Source organism: Stegodyphus dumicola, chromosome 7, assembly GCF_044657685.1.
Source record: "Stegodyphus dumicola isolate Sdum_Otavi_A_Nest chromosome 7, ASM4465768v1".
NCBI classification, from domain to species: Eukaryota; Metazoa; Arthropoda; class Arachnida; order Araneae; family Eresidae; genus Stegodyphus; species Stegodyphus dumicola.
Genome location: NC_140774.1, coordinates 60,907,265 through 60,928,289, shown reverse-complemented (window position 1 = coordinate 60,928,289; position 21,025 = coordinate 60,907,265). Strand labels below are relative to the sequence as shown.

General features: G+C 32.4%; 1 protein-coding gene across 7 annotated transcripts in view; it reads right to left on the bottom strand.

Annotated features, from left to right (window-relative positions):
* Positions 1-21,025, bottom strand: part of LRP1 (LDL receptor protein 1) — a 627,804-nt gene that overhangs the window by 322,911 nt on the left and 283,868 nt on the right. For 5 of the 7 annotated variants that reach the window (XM_085820318.1, XM_085820321.1, XM_085820322.1 and 2 more), the window contains exons 36-38: positions 10,704-11,000; positions 9,517-9,684; positions 3,870-3,998 (exon numbers count right to left, since the gene is read on the bottom strand). In XM_085820318.1, the coding sequence (XP_085676444.1) occupies positions 3,870-3,998; positions 9,517-9,684; positions 10,704-11,000 (594 nt within the window). The remainder of the gene's footprint in view (positions 1-3,869; positions 3,999-9,516; positions 9,685-10,703; positions 11,001-21,025) is intronic. The other 2 variants (XM_085820323.1, XM_085820324.1) reach the window with 1 other exon arrangement.

Below are 21,025 nucleotides of genomic sequence, written 5' to 3'. Positions count from 1 at the left end.
ACTAGTGGAGAGATTTTCGATTTTCTTTTTGGTTTAGACATTTAGTCTCTTCTCGTTGATCAGACAAATATATACGCTCACGAAAAAAATCTCCCAGAATTTTATTATATCTGAAGCCTATATGGGAAGATTTATTGGAATATTATTGGTTATGGGATATCCTTCTTTACCTCAAGAAGAAATATATTGGTCTCTTGATAAGGACATTTCTGTTCCTATTGTACAAAAATCGATATCACGTTTGCAGTACAGGAATCATATCACGTTTGTATATGAAGCAGAATTTGCATTTAGCTGACAATAGTCAAACTGACAATACCGATAAATTATATAAGGAGAGACCATATCTAAAAATGAAGACTTTCTACTACTGGAAATAAAAAGTCTCTTTTAGATTTCAGGCGCGAGATTGCATTATTCCTTTTGCAAACTCCTATTGAGAATGTAGAATTAGTCAGAAATAGATCAACAACGGGAAGACCTAGTAAATTTAGCATTCAAAAACCACTGCATGGAGACGGTAGACATTTTATCGTGAAGTTCGATGATAACAAAAGACTTCGTAGTAAAGAGTGCCATAGATACATGTTTATAGATTTATTTACGTCATGATTGTAGTGAAGCTTTTCATGCATGAATCTTTCAATTGAAATAATCTGTATTTGTAAAAAAAAAAAAATATAATGTATATTTTAATATTAAATATATTAAAGTGATTTGTAGATTTAAAACGTTGTACAGCTAAAAGGTAATCCAGTGCTCCACTCAAAGTAAACATCGCATGAGTACAATCCTATTCACTAAACATCCGTAGTCTTATTCCGCTGACGTTTCGCGAACACAACACTCGCTTTTTCCACAGGTAAGAGCATTTTTTTTTTATTTTCAATGTAAATTTCTGTTATAAATGCCTAGTTTAATATTTATTATTATTTTCATGAGAAAAGAATCATTCCTTGTAGTTTTGGCGGTTAACGGGTTAAAATTAACTGAAAGCAGTGAAGAAATACTCATACATATCAATCAAACAGTTCTCTGCAATACAATAAAATTCAACAATAATCATCCATTGTAATAAGAATAGAAGAAGTGGTTAATACATGTATAACATAGCTAGTGTTTTTTTTTTTTTTTTTTTTGGGGGGGGGGTCCATTAACTCATAAAAATATAAAAATAGTTAACAATACCCTAAGTAATACAACCTCCATGTTCTTTTAAAAGCCATGGACTCGTACAGATGAAGTGACGGCACAAACCATCAAATAACATAACTCAAATAAAACATAAAATATTTACCCCTAAACATCTTTGTTAATTTCTAGATTATCATACCAAAGTAAGACAGCTGGCCAGACTACCCCTACGAATTTCCTGAAAGGGTAACAATACACATAAGTAGACTCATGCGGTGGAATTTTAAACAATACTTCTTCATTCATTTCTAATTTTTTAAACAGGGATCCATAAGAGAAAACAATAACTGTCCTACTATTATTAATTTGGTTTACTCTAAACATCAAGTTTCAATTTCAAGACATAAACGATTATTTTAAATTATTATCAATGATATAAATCCTGCAATACCATTTGGTATTCCTCGTAAGAGAATCTAAATTAGAGTTTTTAACATTACATACCTACAAGTCAATCGAAGAATTCAAACTATTTCCTTAACCCTGAAACTCCCCCGTGGAAATATAAAGCAGCAAAAAAATTTTGATTCACACAACTACGTCCAGATATCCAGCAGCTGTCTTCACTTCCACAACCTAGATACAATGTCAATGGGTCTTCATATTGTTTCTTGTCATACACATCATTTTCCTCAACCTGGTTTCTCAGTGTATATATCGTTCCTCAAAGTGGAGTATCGAATCATACAAAAGGACACTGATGTAAGTTGTATTCCAAGCTGCACTGGTGATGAAAACTAAGGAGTTCATTTAACGCAAATAGTTGTTCTCAGCCAGCTGATAAATTAACTCTGTTTATGAAAGTCATGTGGGGAAAATGCTGCTTATCTCATTTGAGGAGAAATCTGTAACTCCATCAATGTAATTTAAAATTACTGAAGATTGTCAACAAGAAGAATCCAGAAGGACTGCTAATAATGCTTTAAAATTATCAACTAATGGAGAGGTAGTATAATATTACTTTTTGAGACACAGCAAGACAAAATTTCAGCATGTTTCACCCAAAGCACTCATCCAAGACAAAATATGGGCTCCAGCTCATGGGCGCAGGCAGGCTTGCAGTATGGCAACTGCCCTGATCTCTTTATTCACTTCTAGATCATTTCAGACCAAACTTAAAATTCCAAACTGACACTAAACTTCTGTACAAGCCTCGAAGAAAACTCAATTTCTCCACCCACCAAATTCTACAGAAAATTAAACATAAAATAAAGTTTGACCAACCAGAAGGATTTTCCCTATTTTGGTTTTTATTACTTCCAATCTCCCCAGTGAATAGAAATGGAAATGCTGCTACAATGACAATATGCAGACATCTGCAAAGTGAATCACCCTAGAATGTGAGAAACAGAAATTCGACCCCTTCTAACTATTGCAAACAAGCAGCTCTCAACAAGCTCAAGCAAAGTAATCACTGCTGCTCTTAAAAAATAAGAATTTACAGACACCTCTCCATTTGAAAAGTCCTTTATTCATCACTTGCAACATTCACAAAGCAAAAGTGAAGCACAAATGGTAGTTAAATCTTCATTTTCAAACTAGAAAACAAAACCCTGCGCAACTAAAACAGCTCTTTCGCATTGTAAATGCGATTCACAATCAGTTGGATGAACAGTGAGACCCCCATTTCCAGTTTTGTGAGAAAGCATCAAAAAATAAATTCAAAAAGCTTTTAATTGCCAAAAATAAATATCCATTACACTATTCACAAACAACTTCAGTACAATAAAAACCTAAATTCTGATTCATTAAATTACATACGCATAATTAAAATTTGCGACACAACATTTTACATTATATAAGCACAATTAAAACAAAACACAAATGCAGCAAAGTGAAACATAAAATTAGAAAAGTTAAAACATTGTCTTTGGCACAGATTTAGTCAAGAATTCAACCCATTTCAAGAGTATGCAGGTACAGGTCTCTCTTCATCAGGAGCAAAGAAATCTGCAAGCAGCAGGTGCAACAATCATATTTATATCCTACAGAAACATAGCACCATCTGTTAATAAAGTTTTTTGTTTCACATTCACAAAGATTTACCTTGTTTAGTTAATGACTTTAGGTCCAATCCAGTCCTTCCTAATGATTTTAAAATTGTATTAACTTAATTTTCCTTAGTATTTTTGGTAACAGATTGTTCTAACCTCTTGTTCGCTTTACCACTATAGGATATAAATGTGACCTTTGCACTCGCTGCTTTCAAATGTTGCAGATCATTTAATGAAAGACCTGTACCTGTTCCCCCTCAAAATTGACTGAATTCTTGATTAAATCTATGCCAAACTTAAGGTTTTCTTTTTGCTAATTTTAAGTTTCTTTAATCTGATTCGATGACAGCCATCCACATAGCAGCATGATTACATAACAAAGAGTGAAATGGATTAATTTGGAAAGACATAGAGAAGAAAGCTATTATTAACAATTTCTACTTTAAGAACAAAAAAGAGGACATAGCCAAATTAAAATGGGGAACAAAAAGAACTATCGCCAAATTAAAGTAAATACATTTCTTTCCTATTTTATATATTATACGTATGTGTGTATATACATATATGTATATTCCTGTTATGATTGATTCACAATGTCATTATAAACATTACAAACATTTATAATCTATATGCACATACAAATATCCAATATCACTTTAGAAAAAATTCAAAACAACTTACCAATACAATTTGTTTCATTTGTAGGATCAATAATAAATCCAAGGGTGCATTTACAAACGCGCTGGGTTCGAGATACAGGTAAACAAAGATGAGAGCAATTTCCATTTTTATAAGAACATATATTAGTATCTAAATGAAATACAGAGGGGAAAAAAAAGAAAACAGATTTAATGAGAATTTTTTAACAAGTTTTAACTCACATTTAAATATACATAAATTTTTGATTAAATGATTTAATAAAATAAGTACACATAAATAAAAATTCTACTTTACAATAATTATTCAATGCACATTTGAGTTTTTTGTGCATAACTCAATTTTATACCAATTTAAATATGTTAAAATTACACTAAGAGCAAGGATATGTGCATATTTACAAAAATAAATAAATAAATAAAAACAAAGTTTAAAATAAATTATTTGTATTAATATTTAGAATTGAACCAATGAGATGCATCTTGAATACACTTATTGAATAATAAAGAATAATTAATTATGAAACTCACCAACAAAATACTTTTCAAATAAAAGAGAAATAAATTCACATTGTAAAACAATCCCTCTTCACCCCCCTCCAAATGGGATATGCATTATTACTTTACAATATTCTTAGCCAAGTGCATTATTCAACAATAACAGATTGCTCAGATTACAGCTATTTAACATCTCTAGCAAAAATCATCTTGAAACATAAATGTAGTAAAGGATTTCACTCAAATAAATGCCTTTACTTACATCACATTAGATTCTATATTAAAATTTATCTAATCAATTATTATTCTTTATATGCATTATAACTGTCTATATAGTGTTTTATGTATGAAAAGTTACCTAATGCTTTCTCTATATGAAGACATTTATACTGCTAATGCATAATAAATAATAATTATTAAAAGGAAATTAAACTTAAGCTTCAAGACAAAAGAACACCTAGAAATTGTACAGTAACATCTATAAATTTATAAATAAGAGTTACCTTATTTGTAAGTAACACAATTTCAACTAACTCACTGTACACACACACTCACCCACCCCAAAAAAATACCCACACCATCATCTCTATTTGATATAATTTACTTTATACTATACTAGTCAAAATACACATTTCACGTTGTAGAGATATTAGGTTAATTGGAAAAGCCAGAGAGATGAAAAATGAGCAACAACCTTTACCGAGAATCGAGCCGCGGACCTCTGGAATACCGGCCCAGTGTGCAGACCACCACACCATGAAGGCTCGCCAAGGAGGTGGAAGAAACATCTTATAATGTCATCTTTTCAGGCTGTTAACTAAAACATTAATCAAATCCTCTCTTTTTTTCTGAGAGCAATTACGAGCTCCTGTAGGATTCGGGTCAGCTAGTGCAACATAACTCAGCCTACGTAATTCCCAAGATGATCAACAGCATTGAGGTAAGGAATGTGCAGTGGTTGGCTACTGTACATTCCCTTACCCCAAAAATATTTATAGAACAAGATTCTCAGTTTGAAGGCATTCAACCGCTATAGCAGCTAAATAAAGTTAAACATCATCAACAAACCCTGTTGGGGAAGGCACAACCTCATTTATGTACCGCTATGTGATTACAGAATTTTTTCATAGATAAATTCACTGCTGGCCATTTGAAATTGCAACACCAGAAAAGAATGATCTGATGAACACCAAAATCACATGGAAAGAAGAAGTTGGGATATGCAAATGATTAGTATTTCAGCACATTTAAATGATTTAGAAGGGATAAACTACATCTGAAGCACTGCATAAAAGAAAAGCTGTGTAGTGGATTTCAACTTAAAAAAGTGCTTTGTAAGATTCGAGTTTGCTCAGAATACTGTGTTATGCCTTGAATAAGAGGAGGGAATGCTTACCAGAAAGTTTGGAATTTTGATAGAGACAGGATCATTGTCTATCAAAAGTGTATATTATCGTTCCACGATATTGCCAGTTGCACTAGTCAACATCCAACCACTGTCATACAAATATGGAATCAATGGATTGCTGAGGGTCAGATTGAATGGCATGCAGGCTCTCAACACCCTCCCATGACTAATGCCAGAGAGAACTGATATATTGTGAGGTCAGCCCTGCAAAATATTAGTTAGGTATGTTTGCAGCACGTCTAGTATCAGCTTGTAAGTTGCATCGATGTTTCTAGCAACGTGGCCTATCAGCAGGGTGACTATTACTTCAGCTTAACTTTTCAATACAGCATAGAGAGAGACAGCGACAATGGTGCGCCAAACAACAAAGCTGAGTACAGGGAGTGGCAAAATGTTGCCTTTTCAAATGAGTTTTGGTTCTACATGCAGTATTCTGATGGCTATATACGTGTTTGGAGTGCCCTAGGAGACCGCATGTCGCCTGCTTGCATTTGATATTGGCTATTGGCATACGGACCCTGCACCTGGTGTGATGGTTTGGGCATCCATTGTTACATGACATGCATATCTCTAGTTCGGATTGGCAGTAATTTGAACGCAGATGGGTACATTTCTGACATCCTATGTTCAGTGGTTATGTCCTATCTTCGAGGCCCCCAAATGTCATGTTGAACAAGATAATGCAAAACCACATGATGCATGTCATGTTCTGATCTTCCTCGATACACAGGATATTCGATTGCTGCTCAGGGTAGCACGGTCTCTCAGGGTTCATAGCCACATTTTAGTTAAAAAAATAAGCACCTATAAGCACTTTTCAAGCACATTTTAAGAAAAAAATAAGCACTTGTCTAATTACATTATACACAACTGCATAGCCTTAAAAATTAAACTTGTAATTTAAAATAATAATAAATGGAGTATTTATTAAGAGAGAATAAGCATTACCTCAACCATAGAAAATAATTACTTTTTTTTTAAATTTTAAATAACATTCCAATTTACAGAACTAGTTTACAACGAGAGGAAAAAAACTATGCAGAACTAAACTATAGTTAACGAGATTTAATGATGAAATTTCAGTTCAAAATAGAGAAAATAAATACTAATAAGGAATATTTATTGTATTCGCTTGGAACCAAATAATAAATACAATTCATTTTTCCACTCATATTGATATTTAAATAATTTAAATCTAAATTCTGAACATTTTCTAAATTTTCATTGTATATCAGTTTTCCCTTAACAGATATTGCAAGCAAAGTAATTTAAGTAAAAAAGAGGAACATTTCTGAAACTAGAAGACAGAAATTTGCTTCATGCAGTCATCCTTTAACAGTAAAAGCTTAACTAACCCGCATACTTGGAAATTGGCGAATATTCGGACAGTCGAGCGTAACTTGAAAAAGAGGAGCGGAAGGGGGGTAGACTGTAGCCGCTCTTTAGATTTCTCCGCTAAATAAATGCTTTTGACATTTTGATATATGCATCATATAAAAATAAACCAATGGAACTGAAAAATATTCTGCTTAGCAAGCACAGTAAAACTCTTTTAAGTGTTCATAAACAAATCTCGGACAGAACATCAAAATTAATTACATCTGCAAGATATCGCAAACGTTATTGCGCAATACGTGTGCCGTAATTCTTCCCTACGTGATATTACGCAATCGGAATCAACAGCTGCCGGTATTGGAAGAATAAAACTGGGGTGTTTTTCAATATCATCTACAGCAGATTAAAAAACTATACTGAATTACTGCCTCCGGAGCAATTTGGTTTCCAAAGAAAGCTTTCAACAACGAAGCAGCTGGTTCGGCTCGTCGAGTTTTATGGGGATGCGCTTCACAAGAAAAAAATGTCGCCTTACTCATGCTAGACGTGGCGAAGGCATTCGACCGCATCTGGCATGAGGGTCTTATTTATAAACTTATAAATCTCCCTATGGATAGAGAGCTGATTCAGCTAATTATGTCTTTCATCACTAATAGGAAATTCACTGTGGCTATTGGAAAGGACATCTCCAGTTTACGCACCATGAATGCAGGCATCCCACAGGGGTCCATTTTAGGGCCCGTCTTGTATTTATTTTATGTTCATGACTTCCCTAGGGCTCACATTGGCAGAAATTACTTTCTTGGGTGCTATGTGGATGATACGGCATTATCCGTAAATTCCGCAAATGCACACCATGCAATCAAGAAATTACAGGAGCTTCTACCAGTGGTAGAAAAGTGGTGTACGACTTGGAGAATTGCTATTAATGCCAGCAAGTCGCAATTATTATTGATAAGGAGAAAAAATACACAGTTGACTATTAATAGCAAGCTCTTCTTATTCTCTGAAGAGATTCCTAGAGTTAGTAAGGCGAAATATTTAGGAGTAATGCTAAATGAAAGATTAAAATGGGGAGATCATATAACAGAGGTCAGAAGAAAAATTTTCACTGTTATAAATAGTCTCATCCCTATATTGGGTAATTATTCTAACTTAGACCTCAGGAAAAAGAGGCTAGTTTATATCACGGCAATTAGGCCATTGATGACTTATGCGTCGCCGGCCTGGTGCATGGCTACCAAGGAGGATATAAAAAGACTTCAAATCATGCAAAACAAAGTCTTAAGGCTTATCACCCATGCTCACTTTTTTGTGAGCAATGCTACACTGCACTGTGACTTAAAACTGGACACTGTAGAAGAGCACCTGAATAAGATCAACAGGAAATTCTTCACGAAAGCTCTGAACTGTGACCATATGAGAAATTTTGATATCTTTACCTACGAAATATTGAATGAGGACTCCAAACTGCGCCCACTTGCGGCCCACCTTATCAGGGACCCGAACTTTTCCACCTAGTGCCCACCTGTAAATAATGTACCCAATGTGTTTATTAGCATTCTCAATTTTGTATCTTACTCATTTATTGTACTGTGTATTTCTTAAATTCACTAGTTTTATTCACATTCTACACTCATTTTATGACTCCCACTTAGTCACGCCTTTACCAGGCCGGTTACTTGCTAGTGAGCTCTTGCGTTGCTGGTCTTCCTATTCTTTATCCGTCTTTCTCCTCCTTACTGCGGACATTATGTGAAGATAGTTCTATGTTATTGTGCCCATCCGGCATAAATTTGATTGAGCCAGATGAACTACTGATCTCAGTGGTATTCTGGCTATAAGTTATCAGTCAGTCAGTCAGTGTTTTTCATTCTAATTTTCAACAGACGGCGTTAAATTTCCAGAATAGAATCATTCTTCGCTTGGGTTGGTAGACTGCAGAATTTTTAGTCCTATTCAATCCAGATTGGAAAACAACAACAACAAAAAAAAAAAAAAAAAAAAAAAAAGAGGGTCCATGGCTTGTTTTGCAGCGAACTGTAACAGTTTCAATATTCGAGATTTTGTGGAGAATGGGGAGAACCTCCCAATCTTCGTACTGTATAATGTATTGGCCAAAAAAATGAAATTATTTTGACTATTCGATCACTTTCCCTTTATTTAAGCCATTCCAAATATTATTCCTTAGAAAGCTAATCTGTGTTAAAACACAACCATTTTTGGAAGTTTACTATACTTCAGCAGTTACTGCAACTATGTTATTATAAACATTCGTACATATGCTCATAATATAAGCATAATGAAATAAGCATAATAAAATAAGCACTAAAAACAAAAAATAAGGGTTTTAAGTAAGCACCTATAAGGGCCTTTATATTTTATTTTCAAATATAAGGACTTATAAGCACTTATAAGGATCTCTACGAACCCTGGTCTCTAGATCTGTCACAAATTGAAATCATCTGCTCATGGGTTGCTGAGAGACTGGCTCGCCACCCCTCTCCAGCTAATACAGTTGATGAAGTGTGGCATAGACTTGAAGCAGCATGGAATGAGTTGCCTATTTCTGTCATCCACACCCAGTTTGACTCCATGCCTAAAGGGGAAAGGGTCATTTTAGCTGCCAGGGGTGGCAACTGTTTCTACTAATTTCACACCCCTGTAAACCTCCAAAATGCTTACAAGTTTAATCATTTTGTCTTCATACCATACTGTTTACATGCAATAATAATAATAATAATTTTATTATTATTATTTGTATTTGCTTTCCTTCATGGTGTTGCAATTTTAATGGCCAGCAGTTAGTTTGGTATGGCCATTCTCAAAATTCTATCCCAGACATGTAAACTGCAACCATTTCCACTACATGTCTTTCATGAACATGTAACAGAAAGTTATATATATCAGGCTCTCTGCAGATAAAAGTACATCTAGAAATACTATTTAAACTGAACCAGGAATCAGCTAAGTACAATCTAAGTCTATTATGATCTAGCCATGATACCCCCATTGATGATGAAGATGATACCATCAGAAATGCTTTCACTTGAGAAAGTGAAGTGCCATGTCATGGTCTTTCATAAAGATTCACTCATGAAGACTTTGGTAAGCAGGTCTGTTTATCCAAGTACTGCAATAGGTACTCAGACTCAGGTCAACTAAAGTCTCAAGCCAACTGTCCTATGTTTGGCTTATTCTTCTTGTGCAAATCTATCTTCCTGTACATTTCTTTATTCCAAAATGACAAATAATGGTCTTCACATTATGTAGTTACTTTTGCATGAACTGTAGATATCATGCTTGTAAAAAATTATGCAAATACATTTTCTTTTATGGTTTGCTCATATTCGCTTTAAATGCATATTCTGTGCTCAAATATTTATGCATCAATATGTTTCAATATTCAACAGCATATAATTACCAGAAATAATTACACTCAGATGAATTTTAATCAATCTCTAAGCAGTTAGCATTACTTTTATAAATATCCTTTGATCCTGAACATGAGTACATAATCAGAAAATCCACTACATTCCTAATAAATAAAATTAACAAAAAATATTAAAAGTATTTAATAAGAATATTACTTGATAAAAAAATATTAACTCCACTTACTATTTTGTAACTCTTCATCATAAACTTTCACAGCATAAATGCCTTCTGTTCCCTCCCGTAGAATCGTATGATTTCCTCCATTTACTTTGTCAACAGAATGAAGAGCATTATTCCCAAATGTAGCATATATTATGGTATTGTGATAAATGACTAATGCTGATGGTTCTTGCAGAAATAATGGCTTAATTTCAACTGTTTCTACTTTGTAGTCTTTCAAATTCATCCTTCGAATCAAGTCACTGCCACTATCAATCCAATACAGAAAATTGGGTTCTGATTCAAAATCCAGCGATAAACCTATAAAAAGATGCATAATCCAATGATGCACAATCTGAAGATGTTCATGAAAACAACTAAATTTTATTTGCATTTTGAAAAGCCCTTGAAATTTAATCTAAACACATCTATTATCAGCAAAAATATTTCCTAAAACACTCAAAAACTATGCATATAAATTATTTATTTAAAAACTAAAAGCATGTTTTTTAATATAAAGTAAGTAAGGGAAAAAATTAATAACTTTTGATTTAAAATGCATATTTTCAAAAAGAAACACTTTTTGAAACTGTCATGCAGCCCGAATGAAACTCACCAAGCAAATGCCTCAAAACTAGATATGCAAATGATCATTTCCTTACATAGAGGCTGTTCAATATAAAGGGCTGCAAATTTTGTTTCTTTAAAATTTTAACTGTCATGCCTGAAATAATCTTGGGCACAGCAGCACTGGTATTCCAAAATGTGGCGCCCGAGAATTACTTGGGCAAATTTTTTTTTGAATGCATCGAATTGTTATACCTGAATATATATCGTGGGAAATTTATTTTGGCTTCAATTCAACAGATGGCAGCACTTTACTGAAGGTTTCAAAGGATAGAGGTTTATATTCAAAATGCACAGCAATTTTTTGGATTTTTTATTACATGGGAAACATTTCCTTTTTGCAATAAAAAAAATTTACAATTTATACACACAAATCATCAAAATAACTTGACAGTTAACCCTACACAAAAACATACATTACCAAATCAAAAGTTTCTTAGGAGCGGAGTTCAATAAACAAAGAATTATATGAAAATAGTTTCAACATTGTATGAAAGATAGTTCTGTGTGTACATAATCTAACATTCTATATTGTTTCCATACAAAAAAAATTCCAATAAGTATTTCGTCATATTTTAATCAGTTAGATACAAAAGTCTTCATACCTTATATGCACAATTTAAGGAATCTGCAATTAATAAATATTTCAAAAGATCATTTCCCAAAAATTTTTTTTTGGGGGGAAGATACATTACTAGTCAAAATAAGAAACTTTAATTTTGTACTCTCTAGATTTGTTTCAGATTTCTTGATTCCCATTTGTAAAGGTGCAGAAAAAATAATGCATAGCACATATAATATTGACAGGAAATTTTCCTCTTTGATGCACCATATAAGAAGATTCTATTTTATTTTTGTGAAAATTCTCTACTATGCTTTAATAAGAAATTTTGCCATTGGATAAACATATAATATATATACACATATCTAAATAGAAATGCTTTCAAATGATATTCTCCTCTTCAGCTAAAAAGTACTGGATGTATGTGCATTTGAAAGTAAGCATCTCCCACCCAAAAAATAATAAATTATCAGTTAAATTATACTAATGCCCCAAAATTTGGAGCCTTTTGGAAAAAGTGCATTTCTGAGATTTGTTGTCTCATAACACTACTTGTTTTGCAGTTATACCATAAAATGATATAGCATAGGAAAGATAATTTACTCAAAAATGTAATCCAATAACATGTATGAAGGATATTATACAGGTGTTTCTAAATGAATATTGGTGTTTTAATGCTTTGTAGTATTTATTATGTAAAACGTAAAATTATAATTAATACATGAAATGAAAGAGCAACTCAAACAGTTATACCTACAAGTTTACAAGTATTCAATGTGAGCACCTTTCATCGCACAACTAACACATCTAGTTGATAGCCCAGTTCTTCCCCAACGTTTATTAGTATTTGCGGTGTAATTGACGCAACAGCTGCCTCAATCCCGTTTCTTAGGTCAGCTGGTAGTGGAGGCACATACATACAATCCTTTATGAACTCCCACAGGTAGAAATCACATGGCATCAGATCAAGTGAGCATGGAATCCATGGGAAACAAACTCTATCACTGGCCCTTTGCAGCTAATCTAGAAGTTGGTTACAGTGATGTCTAATCAATTGCATACATCACTATGCCAGTGAGGAGGTGCACCATCTTGTTGCCAAATGAAGTTATTTGGTTCATTTTCTACCAGCTGGGAAAATAGCCATAGTTGTAGAGCATCAAGATAAGAAAAACATAAACTTTCTGTTGCGATATAGCACAAAAACATTCTATTTAAGGGAGTTTCATTGACACTGTACCACCTCATGAAGATTTTGAGCCTCAAATGCACGCATTATGAGTGTTCATGTCCACTGAGGTGAAATGTCGATTCATCACTGAAAACAACATGATCCAGAAAACTGTCATGCAACAATATTTTTGTGAAAGTTGGCAGGTAAACCATGGTCTGTAGGCTTTAGAGCATGTACTAACTGAAAATGATACGGGTATAATTGTAAGCATTTCCATGAAACTTTCCAAACAGTCATCACCGAAACTGCTAATTCACAATTAGTCTTCCAAACTGATTTCTTCGGGCTACGCATGAAAGACTCTCTCACTTGTTCAACACTCTCTTCACTAATCCTTGGTCATCCCATACTCTTGCCTTTGCAAAGGCAGCTGTTATTTTCAAACTGGTGATACCATCTATGATAACATACAGATGTTATTATCACTTGGGTAATTACATCTGAACTTAATCCAGAATGCACACTGCACAGTAACTACAGATTCGGTTTGTGCTAACTGCAGAACACAAAAAGCTTTCTGTTCACTAGTCGCCTTTTTTGCTACTAACGTTTTCTCGTGAATGCGCATACCAGCAAACAAAGCTGTTTGAGTTGCTCTTTCAACACATGTATTAATTATGATTTTAACTTTAACAAGTACTTTACGTGTACGTATAGTACTTTTACGTAGTACGTACTTTACGTGTACGTATAGTACTTTTACGTAGTACGTACTTTACGTGTACGTATAGTAATAAGTACTTTTACGTAGTGTTAAAACCCCAATAGTCATTTAAAAAAACCTGCATTATAATGCATGTTATGAAAAAAAAACTGAAATATACAGACAAAACACAATAATGCTTATTATTTCAGTCAGGTAATCTTAAACGTTTTTCCCCCTCTCTTCTTTTTTCTTATTTTTTCAATGTGGTGAAATTTGTAACCTATTTTGCATTATAAAGAATGCACAACACCTTTGCTTAATACACTACCTCACATTGAAAATGCAACATTAAGGAGAGGTCAGAAAATGATAAGACTTGGCAGAAAAAGACAGTAATGAATGATAAGTGATCTTTATTTTAAAATGATATGCATAATAAAGAGCAAGAACAGCCTCTTCACAGTAGGTTGTAAGATCACCTTCGATGGCGATACCTGAAGCAACACGTCTAGATACAGAGTCAATGGGACTGTGAATGGTATCCTGAAGAATGGCTCTCTATTCCCTGCCAACCATTTAACACAGTTTGTCTTCTGAACGCAGCAATGGTAGTCTGCAAATAGCATCCAATCACATCCCAAATGTGTTCGATTGGTGAGAAATCAGGAGACAATGGTAGCCAGGGAAGCACCTATACACCTTGCAGAGCATGTTAGCTGATGCAAGCAACGTGTGGTCAAGTGTTATCCTGCAGATAAAGGACATCGGGCAATCCTTCGAGGTAGGGAAGTGTCACCAGCCACAACACATCATCCACATAATGTTGGGCCATCAGAGTGCCCTGAATACGAACTAGAGGTAACTTGGAATTGTACACAATTGCACCCCAAACCATGATGCAGCATTATCGTAGAGGGGCATTCCACAATTTGCATCACTAGTAAATAAGGCATCAATGTAACATTATGAAAACAAACACTTTACAGAGGTTTTTGTCAACAGTTATTACATTAGTTTCTAAAATTCTATCTGTCAATGTAACACTTTGCATTCATAGTTACCCCTCCTCCCATAGCCTAAATCACTTGGAAACTAAATTTAAATGAATCAGATATTTATTTACATCAGACACCTTTAAGTTATTGATTTGTATATAAGTGGAAGCATTTTAGGGGTTGCTAAAATTCTATATCTTTACACTCCAAGCAGCCTACGTTTTGACCCTAAACTTCTTACAAAGGCAAAAAGTAGCGGTGTTTTTTTTTTATTATTATTATAAATAAAAATCCAAAATGACACTCTCAATTTATATTTTAACACCTTTTCTTCTACTACATTTACTAATTTAATTGTCTGGAAAATTTTAAGATGCATGTCTGATCACTTAAAATGTATAATGAAAAATATTTTTGAACATATATATATATAACTCGGAACTTGGAGGTTTAAAGACAATTTTATCATTAGGAAGTCCTAAGTTAAAGTCTTATAGTGGTTGTGTTTAACCCTCTGAGCATTACGGGTTTAGCCTTGAAATTTCAAAGTTCCTCAATATGTCATGAATAAGTGATATTTTCTTGATTTTAATTAAAAAATGACTCTTTCATTTTGTACCTCGATTCCTTTTCTTCGAATATATATCCAACTGAAATCAGATACATTAAAAGCTAGCAGAAATTTTCATGTATAATGAATGTGGAAGGCAACCTTCTGTACGGAATTTTCCGGCCTTAATGCTGAGAGGGTTAATACAGACAAGTTCATAAATCTAACTTTTAAAATAAAGCACTCTTATTTGGAAAATGCCACAGCAGATCAATGTATTTAACATAATTAGGATGTCTCACCATGATTTAAAGTAATGAAAGAATACAGCTGACTAATTTTACTGAAGAAGAAAAAATTTTAAAAAAAGTATCAAAAGTATAAAGTACCATGAATATAAATTGAAAATTGCTGACAATGAAATAGATAAGATTGTGGATTTGAATGAATAAAAAAGAAATTTTAATAAAATAAATTAATAAAAATGAATAGTTTGCAGATGATGAATTAGAACAGCATTTGGAAGCTTTTCTCAAGAAAGAACCATTTTTATAATTTGAAAGTTCTACAGACCACCTCATTTTTATCCTCTTGAAAGCAACTTTTTAGCACACCAGTATACTTATATTTCTAAAATGCACGTAACTGAAATTCATTTAATTTCATACTGGTATTAATAAATTAAGCTAATAGAAGAAAAGTTATATTTGTTTTTATGTCCATTGTCATTAGAAAATTCAACTAATTGTTTTCTAGAATCTATATCTTCTAGAATTGTGGGTCTATAAACCTTGCCTTCAAATCCTAAACTTTTCAGGCTACAATGTCTAAAATCCTAAAATAAAATTATCCCTACCAATTCTGCAACAGCAAAAAGCCAAAAATATTTTGAAAGGTTAAAAAAAAAAAAAAAAGCAGAAGACAAACATGTAAAATTAATTTTGTAGAGAAAACTGATGCCTGAGGCAATTACATGGGAAAAATTCTTATTATAAAAAAATTAAAAAGCCATTTTTAATTAAGTATATAAGAACTGTTTGGTAAATTGTGCTTTATAGCATTATACCTTGTTCATTTTTCACATTTAAAATATTGTATAATAAGTTGCAAAAATGGAACTTTATAATATGATAGCGAAAAACAAAAGTACTTCATTTTAATGTTATTTTTCAAATATAATTTCAATATATTACCATTAGTTCAATGAAATTTATCAATGTTACAATGTTTTAAAAAAATCGTCGAAAACTTCCCAGATCTCGGAATTAAAAATTTTCTATAAAAACTTATCTTAAAATCGCCAAATTTAGAACCGTTTAATAAAGGAATTCACATTCCCAAAAGCAAAAAGTTGTTTAAGAGATCTTTAGTAGAAAAAATGAATTTTGAAATGCTTATGTTTCACTTCTTGCTTAGAAACTCGAGTATCCCATTATTTATATTAGAAATAGAAACAAATTATAACCCATTCAAAAGATAACCATATGTGTCGGTAAATCGCCAAAAATATTCCCCCAAAATGCTAATTCAAACTCAAAATGGCAGTCATAAAAACAGACAGAAATTTCAGATGATTAAAATTAAGGACCTTCTGCCGATTTGGGCCAAAATTCCAAAAATTAATTTCAAAAAACCAAAAGACTTTTAAGGACTCTTAAGCTACGTTCAGACAGCGGGATAAAGAGCATAGAGGCATAGTCATAAGGGCATAAAATACGGGAGTTCCATTCACACCTGCGAGATGGAGGTCTAAACTGTGGCCAATGAGAGAAGCTAAATTTACACATGCGTGGATGTGTCAAAGAATTCTTTGGATGTGTCTACACCTTTCGCGTGTTGTTTTCTAGCTCAATTGATTCCCCCACTCGCTCTGCTTGTTTTCGTTATTTTGTGTCATGGCTTTTTCAGCTCACCAAAAAGTTTTACTGGTTCAACAGAATGCTCTTTTATCTGCCCTTCTTATAAGCCAAGAGGTAGAAGAAGGTAGAAAAAGAATGAAATGGTCTAGAGATATTTTTTTGGAAAGACAAATATTTGGTTGGCACATATTTCTGTGCAAAGCAGGATGGAATATTTCTGCATTTACTGTAGTACTCTCTATACTATAAACATGCACATGCATATTTATATATATAAAACTTTCTTCAATTTTTATATATAATTTCTCTTAGAAGAAACATAATATTTTAAATACGCTTAATTAAAAAAAAATCTTGAGGATAAGTGACATGTTCCATTTTGCAGGTGTGAAAGCAGTGAAGCAGAAAACATTACTTACCATACATTATTATTTTTTAAATTTTTCAATCAAAAGGAACATGTTACACACTCCTTATTCACTGTCCTTGTCGATCACTACAGTAGTTGGCTGCACTACCAGTATCAATTATCACTAGTACTAGTATCCCACAACTGGTCACCATGACCAGCAACCACAACTAGTACAATACTATGAAACGTTCACCAAACAATGTATTTTATACTCAATCATTAAATATATTTTGCTGTGTTGCCAGCTGTTTGTATACATCTATTTCTAATAATTTGCATGCATAAGCCACACCGCTGAATTTCATATCCTTTTTCTGAAAAAAAAAAAAGGGCTTACACTCGAGAGACTGCAGTACATAGTAAACACTAACTTTGAGGAATTTTTGTGGATAATTCTGTAAACTGGTATGTTTAAATCATATGAGTAATTCAAATTAAACTCTGCTCTGCTGTGAGATATCACAGATGTAAGTTTCATCCATGTCTGTTGTCAGAAGTAATTACTTTTAAAAATTTTTCATTTAATGACAGATTATGACAATTCTTCTCTCACTGGCAGACATGCATATTAAAGCACCAAAAAAAGTTTAATTTCAACATATGCTTTCATTTCTATTTATGACCAATATCTCAAAAGTAATTTCACATTGACAAATTTAATTACCCAAGTCTTCAAATACAACAAAATTATAAACATTCATAACTTATCCAGGAATTTCTATCAGAAAAACAGCATGAATTTAATGATCAAAATTCCATTCAAATGATAGTAATAAAGAGTGGATAATACTAACAAATACTATTCATAAATTATATAGTCCATGTTATGAATTATGTGTGCTATTCAGTGTCATTAAAAAATAAGTGAAAATAATTTTTTCCTTTTTCTAAAAGTAATATTTTTACTGTAAAAAAAAAAAAAAAAAAAAAAAAAAAAACCAGCAGCTTCTTGATATTGATTTGATGTTTTAGTAAAATTAATTCCTGAAGTTTGATTGGAAAGAAATTCAGCATTTGAAGCAAATAGCAATACAATATTTTCAGCTTTTGAAATAAATTTATTTTTAAATACAAAAATAATTAACAGGAAGAAAATGATAGTAATAATTTATATAAAAATAATAAACAGAAAGAAAGTAATAATAATAATTTATTCAGAAAAAATAAAATTTTTTTCAAGCATGTATTTTTAAAAGAATTTCATAATAAAATGAAAAATAATAGATGGGATCAATCATCTACAGGATCATACAAATTGTGCATGATCATGCGCTTAACTTTCGCTTTACAACTTTAATCAATATTTTCAATTTATTGTGCAAACTCATTAAAAATGCATGTCATCAGCATAGATTTCTTGCGAGATCAACTCGTGATTTCATTCGGATACAATTACAACTCAAACGGATATGATGTGCTTCATATTTAAAAAAACGTTGCCTTCAATGTAGCAGCGGAATCATCCGCAGAAAGCCGCTTCATTTTAGCTTCGCTCTGATTGGTCAACGCTTATCCCAAACTCGGCATAAAGTTAAAAACTTGGAACCTTATGCCGCCAGCCCTAAACCAGATTTTGTGACATAGCACAGACTGGTTGCCTTGGCAATCCAACTCGGCTTTAACCACTTATGCCCTTTATGCCCCCATCTGAACACAGCTTTGAGAGCCATACAAACCCTGTGCAAAACATGTTTGACCTGGCTGTGCAGCTATACCAAATCTAACAAGACATCACTCAGGACTGCTTTAGACATTTGTACGCTTCACGGCCAGACAGCATTTCTGTCTGCATCAAAAACTGAGGCAGCCTTATGCCATAAATACTCTGAACCTAAAGTAAATGATGTTACTGATTCTCCAATTCATTTTTTAAGTTTTCTTCATTGTTTTTCCACTATCCTTGACAAGTTTCATAATGACCCAACACTTTTTCTAAGTTTTAGCTCTCCCCCAGCAGAACATATTGTCAGTTACTTAAAGAATAAATTCACTTTTTGATTAACTTATTATTTAATAGTAAGACATAAAACATTATACTGATATTTTATGCAGTGCAGATTTTAAATGCATTTATATATATATATATATATATATATATATATATATTTACTGCAGAAATTGCTTTTCACTCAAAATTGAATTAGCTAAGATGCTTAATCGGAATGAGTTCTTTGTGCTTAATCGGAATGAGTTCTTTGTTTCTCTGCATTGGTTCTTAATCCCTTCTATGGTTTGTTCCCCTTGAAAAGTCAACTAATTTTTCGATCAATGGCAATGATTACTTGCATTTAATTTAATTACTTGCTTTTAATTTATTTCTTTTTACAATTGAAATTTTGTTATTCATGATTTAATTCAAGTCCCGTTAAACATTTTTAACAATTTACATTCAAGTTACTTTAAAACAATTTTCGAATTTGAACTTACTAACTATGGATTCACTCTTTTAAGATAATTATACTAAAATTAATCTTAGGAGATAATATAATCAATATTTCTTTAGTAAATAAATTATTATTAACTTACTTTGCAGCAATTGCACAAGTAGAAGAATAACTCGATTTCGCACTAAGTGAATTTAAGATCATACATTTTTATATTATTTTACATTCATATACTGTAATTAAAAATGTCTCAGGTTTTTATATAAGGTACTTTTAAAAAACAACTTTCCAGCTTCTACAACTACCACATAGTATATGAAGTACTTGATACACTTCTTGATAGTATATTCTGCGAAAATTTTCAAAATTCAAAGGTTGCCAAATGATATTAATACAATAGTTCTGATGATCCAGACTTTTTCTAACAATACTCTATATTTCTCAAAGAATAATTTAGCAATTAATTTTTACATAATGGGCATATTCAGATTAATATCTATAACATTTTCATCAAATTCCATCAGTTTTGTTTGAAAACACTTCTGTTAAGATAAGGATTACTATGAACAATTTAATTTGGAATATTAAATATGTTTAAATTGACATAAAACAGATTATACTTTTCAGTTCTATATAAGTTTCAGTTGAAGATTTAAAAAAATTTACAGAATTTTCATATGACTTGCCAAAAATTTTTTGAATCGTACGATACAAAGAAATGGACAAAATAACCATAAAACAAACTCAAGGCTAAGATTTTATTAAAAATGATGAGATGGATAAGCTTACTGCAAATATATATAGGATATCCCAAAATAAAGTTTTCAAACACTGAAAACGTCACAGAACAACAAAAAATACTTTCTGCAACTAGAAATAAAAAATATCCACACACACACATACATATATAGGCAGTGATGTACAATATATGAATTAGGGAGCATTCTAGATCAGCAATAAACATGATGCTAAAGGAAGTACCTTTCTCATATAGCAGTGCTGCATTTTCCCATGAAATAGCCAAGCATAAATTTACGTTGGAAATGAAGGCTTCTTAAAAGAGTAGGGTTGATCTTA